The sequence below is a fragment of the Sphaeroforma arctica genome (assembly GCF_001186125.1).
Source record: "Sphaeroforma arctica JP610 unplaced genomic scaffold supercont1.14023, whole genome shotgun sequence".
In the NCBI taxonomy this organism is placed as follows: Eukaryota; class Ichthyosporea; order Ichthyophonida; genus Sphaeroforma; species Sphaeroforma arctica.
This window is the reverse complement of record NW_014026535.1, coordinates 1-612: the sequence shown is the minus strand read 5'-3', so window position 1 is coordinate 612 and position 612 is coordinate 1. Positions and strand designations below refer to the sequence as shown.

The window sequence follows — 612 nt, the reverse complement described above, 5'->3', positions numbered from 1 at the left end:
CTCACTCACTCACACGCACTCACACGCACTCTCAAGACAAAGAACATACACATATACATACACATAAACCTTTGTATTGATTGCAGGATAAGATAGGCGAGGAGGTCAAGAAAATGCTTGTCGAGGACCCATCCGGCGAAGTCAAGCGGGCGCTGCTGTCACAGATCCCTCGGCTGTGTGTGTTCTTCGGCCGAGAGGCTACCCACGAAGTGCTGCTGTCGCATATGACTATATTCCCAAATGACAGCGACTGGAAGTTAAGGCGCGCGCTATACGGCGCAGTTCTGGGGCTAGGAATGTAAGTGGAGTGGTGGTGGAGTTCGGTCCTCCCAATGTCTGGCGTGTAGGTAGACTTACTGCGATATTTATTCAGAATGCTTGTTGTGTGCGCTGAGTGCTTAGTATTTAATCAAAATTTCTTTGTATAATGATCTGTGGGTATGTTGACGGATGCATTAGATGGCGCAGTGTCTGGCGTGGACCTCTACGTATGGTTGCAATAGCACCCACTCGTACCACACAAGCATACGCGTATTGTTGAGCAGCCGATGGCACCAATCCTAACCCCAACACAACCCACTTGAATATATATATATATATATATATATATAT

At 47.1% G+C, this 612-nt stretch overlaps 1 protein-coding gene across 1 annotated transcript; it reads left to right on the top strand.

The window, feature by feature from the left end:
- Positions 1–86: 86 nt before the first annotated feature.
- Positions 87–302, top strand: SARC_18139 (hypothetical protein; the record flags this gene model as incomplete). Its single annotated transcript, XM_014287778.1, has 1 exon — positions 87–302. A coding segment is annotated over one exon (216 nt), but the record flags the coding sequence as incomplete, so codon positions are not given.
- Between the last annotated feature and the right edge of the window lie 310 nt (positions 303–612).